Below are 3625 nucleotides of genomic sequence, written 5' to 3'. Positions count from 1 at the left end.
CACAAGGAGACGCCGGGCTGCGGAGGCCTGAAGGGGGCGGGGGTCCCGATGGCCGGTTCGGGCTGGGGGAGGAGCGGCCTGAGGGTGACAGGGGTGGAGGGGAGATGCGGGGACAGGAGGAGGGGCGCGGAGAGGGTGGGGCAGCGGACAGCCCCGATACTCACACCTCCAGGATGCGGTCCCCCTTGCGCACCCCGGCCCGATCGGCCGCCCCCCCGGGCAGCACGGCGCTCACATGCTGCAGCGGCGCGTACAGCTCCCCGTTGATGCTCCGCAGTTGCCCGCCCTCGCTCACTTGGCCCCGCACGTTGAAGCCGTAGCCGGACTCGGACTTGACGATGCGCACGACCCGCGGGCCGCCGCCGCCCCCTCCGCCGTTCCCGGCGCAGTGGAGCCCAGACCCCCCACCGCCGCCGCCACCTCCGTTCCTGTGAGGGGCTGAGGGGTGAATCCCTTCCCCGTCCTCGTCCGCCATCTTGCGAGCAAGCGAGCCGTGCCCCCGCCCCCCTACGCCTCCACTCCCTCTCGGCGCGCGCTCGCCCTTCTCAGCGGCCGCACGACCCCCGACGCGCGCGCCCGCTCCGCCGGCCGCGGGACCGAGTCGGCCACGGAGCTGCGGGCGGGGGGTAAAGGGGAGGCCGGGGGCGGGGGGAAAGCGGACGATTGGGCGCCGTGGAGCCTCCTGGGAGATGTAGTCTCTGCTCGGTGGGGGCGGGGAGCGGTCTGGGCACGCGCCTGCGCGGAGGTGCTGTGACGCGGCTCGGGCGCAAAGCCTGCTGGGAGTTGTAGTTTATTTTTTACGCTCTGTTGGGAGTTTTGCTCTTCTGCTGGGCGGGGAGCGTCTAACCCGGCACACCGTGCAAAATGATTCAGCTGTGGATGCGGGGCATTTTTGTTTGTTTTCCTTCCGTTTCATAACCTCTACAAAACAATGTTAGAATAAACTGGCGTTTCTGATTCAACGGTCTTAAATTATATCAACTGTGCTCAGTAACGTGTGTTCACCGGGCCCCAACAACCTGTGAGACGACTGGACACGAATTCATTTCCCTATTTAACGTATTAGGAAACTGAATCTTAGAATGTCCAAAGTCGTGCAGCTATTAAGTATCAGGAACTAAGGTCCGGTCACTCTTGTGCAACTTTCCTGTCCTGTATTTCAGCTACAGTCATGTGCCACATAACGACATTTTGGTCTACAACAGACCTCAGATACTACGCTGGTCTCATAATACTATAATGGAGCTGAAAATTTTCCATGACCTAGTGACGTGGCAGCCATCATAACGTCCTAACGTAATGCATTATTCTCCTGTTTGTATAAGCAAACCTATTGTACTGCCAGCAATATGAAAGTATAACACATACAATTATGTACAGTGTATAGCACTTGATAATGATTAGAACTATGTTACTGGTTTATGCATTGAGTATACTTTTTATTGTTAGAGTGTACTTCTACTTACAAAAAATAAAATAAACCATAAAACAACCTCAGGCAGGTTCTTCAGAAGGTATTGGAAAAGAAGGCATTGTTAGCACAGGAGATAGTAGCTCTGTGCATGTTATTCCCTGGAATACTTTCCAGTGGGATTAGACGTGAAGGTGGTAGACAGTGATATTGATGGTCCTGACTCTGTGAGGTCTAGGCTAATGTGTGCATTTATGTCTTAGTTTTTAACAAAAATTTTTAAAAAGTAAAATAAAAAGTTGTAAATAGAAAAAAAGCTCATAGAATAAAGATATGAAGAAGGAAATATTTTGTACAGCTGTACCATGTGTTTGTGTTTTAAGCTAAGTTATGATAAAAGAGTAAAAAAGTTTAGTTGCAGTGGCTCACGCCTGTAATCCCAGTACCTTGGGAGACTGAGGTGGGAGAACTGCTTAAGTCCAGGAGTCTGAGGCTGCTGTGAGCGATCATCATGGTACTGTGCTCCAGCCTGGGCCATAGAGCAAGATCTTGTCTCAAAAAAAAAGAAAGAAGGTAAAACTGTTCAGGCTTGTGTGACTCAGCCTGTAATCCCAGCACTTTGGGAGGCCAAGGCGAGTGGATTGCCTGAGCCCGTGGGTTCGAGACCCACCCAGGTAACTTGGTGAGACCTCGTCTCTACAATAAATAAAAAATTAGCCAGGTGTGGTAGTGCACGCCTGTAGTTCTGGCTACTTGGAAGGCTGAGGTGGAAGGATCGTCGGAGCCCAGCAGGTCGAGGCTACGGTGGCCAGGAGCATACCACTGCACTCCAGCCTGGCGACAGAGTGAGACTCCAACTCAAAGAAAAAAAAAAGTAAATATAATTTAAAAGTTTATAATCCAGGTGCGGTGGCTCACACCTATAATCCCAGCACTTTGGCAGGCTGAGGTGAGAGGATTGCCTGAGCCCGTGGGTTCGAGACCAACCTAGGCAACTTGGCGAGACCTCATTTCTACTATAAAAAAAATGAAAAAATAAAAATTATCTAGGCGTAGTGGCACGTGTCTGTAGTTCCAGTTACTTATAAGACTGAGGTGGAGCCGGGCTCGGTGGCTCAGCCTGTAATCCCGCGCCTTTGGGAGGCTGAGGTGAGTGAATTGCCTGAGCCCGCGGGTTTGAGACCCGCCTAGGCAGCAAGACCTCATCTCTACAATAAATCAAAAAATCAGCCGGGCATGGTAGCATGCGCCTGTAATTCCGGCTACTCAGAAGGCTGAGGCAGAAAGATCGCCGGAGCCCAGCAGGTCGAGGCTGCAGTGGCCGGGAGCGGCCACTGCACTCCATTCTGGGCGACAGAGTGAGACTCCAACTCAAAAAAAAAAAAGGCTGAGGTGGAAGGATCACCTGAGCCCAGCAAGTTGAGGCTGCAGTGGCCATGAGCATGCCGCTGCACTCCAGTCTGAGCAACAGAGGAGACTCCAACTCAAAAAAATAAGATAAAATGAAAGTTTATGGCCGGGCTAGGTGGCTCAGCCTATAATCCCAGCACTTTGGGAGAATGAGGCGAGTGGATTGCCTGAGCCTGCGGGTTCGAGACCCACCTGGGCAACTTGGTGACACCTCATCTCTACAATAAATTTTTTAAAAACTAGCCAGGTGTGGTAGGGTGTGCCTGTAGTTCCGGCTACCTGGAAGACTGAGGGGGAAGGATCTCTGGAGTCCAGTAGGTTGAGGCTGCGTGGCCGGGAGCGGCCACTGCACTCCAGTCTGGGCGACAGAGTGAGACTCTGACTCAAAAAAAAAATAAGTTAGAGTAGCTAAGGAGTCATTTCCTTTGAGCAATAATTTTGAAGTTATCTTTATTTCAAATTCATTTTGATTCCCCCAACAGCACTGTAGAATTCCTTGCAAGTGGCAGCCAATGATGATTTTTGGCTACCTACCAAAACACAAATTTTTGGATATTGTAGGGTGCCTGATGAAGGCAAGTAAGAAGAGCAAGAGCAAAAATAATGAAAATAGCTTAAACTATTACTATTCAAGTTGACATTTGACTTTACCCAACTGATTGGGTAACAAGTTAGTCGGTTACTGTTTCATGGATACTGTAGAAGATAAGATTCCTGGGTCAGAGACAAAGGATTATTACTCATTACACAAGAAGCAACATAAAAACTTCAGCATGTTTTGTGTCACTTCCTCTAGCCCCCCCC

At 51.0% G+C, this 3625-nt stretch overlaps 1 protein-coding gene across 2 annotated transcripts in view; it reads right to left on the bottom strand.

Annotated features, from left to right (window-relative positions):
• SNX27 (sorting nexin family member 27) overlaps positions 1–658 on the bottom strand; it is a 90205-nt gene extending 89547 nt beyond the window's left edge. For both annotated transcript variants that reach the window (XM_008065814.2, XM_008065813.2), the window contains exon 1: positions 165–658. In XM_008065814.2, coding sequence (XP_008064005.1) covers positions 165–475 — 311 coding nt within the window. In that variant the 5' untranslated portion in view covers positions 476–658. The remainder of the gene's footprint in view (positions 1–164) is intronic.
• Positions 659–3625: the final 2967 nt, after the last annotated feature.

The sequence above is a fragment of the Carlito syrichta genome, unplaced genomic scaffold (assembly GCF_000164805.1).
Source record: "Carlito syrichta isolate Samal-C Ts95f unplaced genomic scaffold, Tarsius_syrichta-2.0.1 Scaffold308805, whole genome shotgun sequence".
Lineage (NCBI taxonomy): Eukaryota > Metazoa > Chordata > Mammalia > Primates > Tarsiidae > Carlito > Carlito syrichta.
Note: the sequence above shows the minus strand (reverse complement) of the source record. Positions and strands in the feature narration are given on the sequence as shown.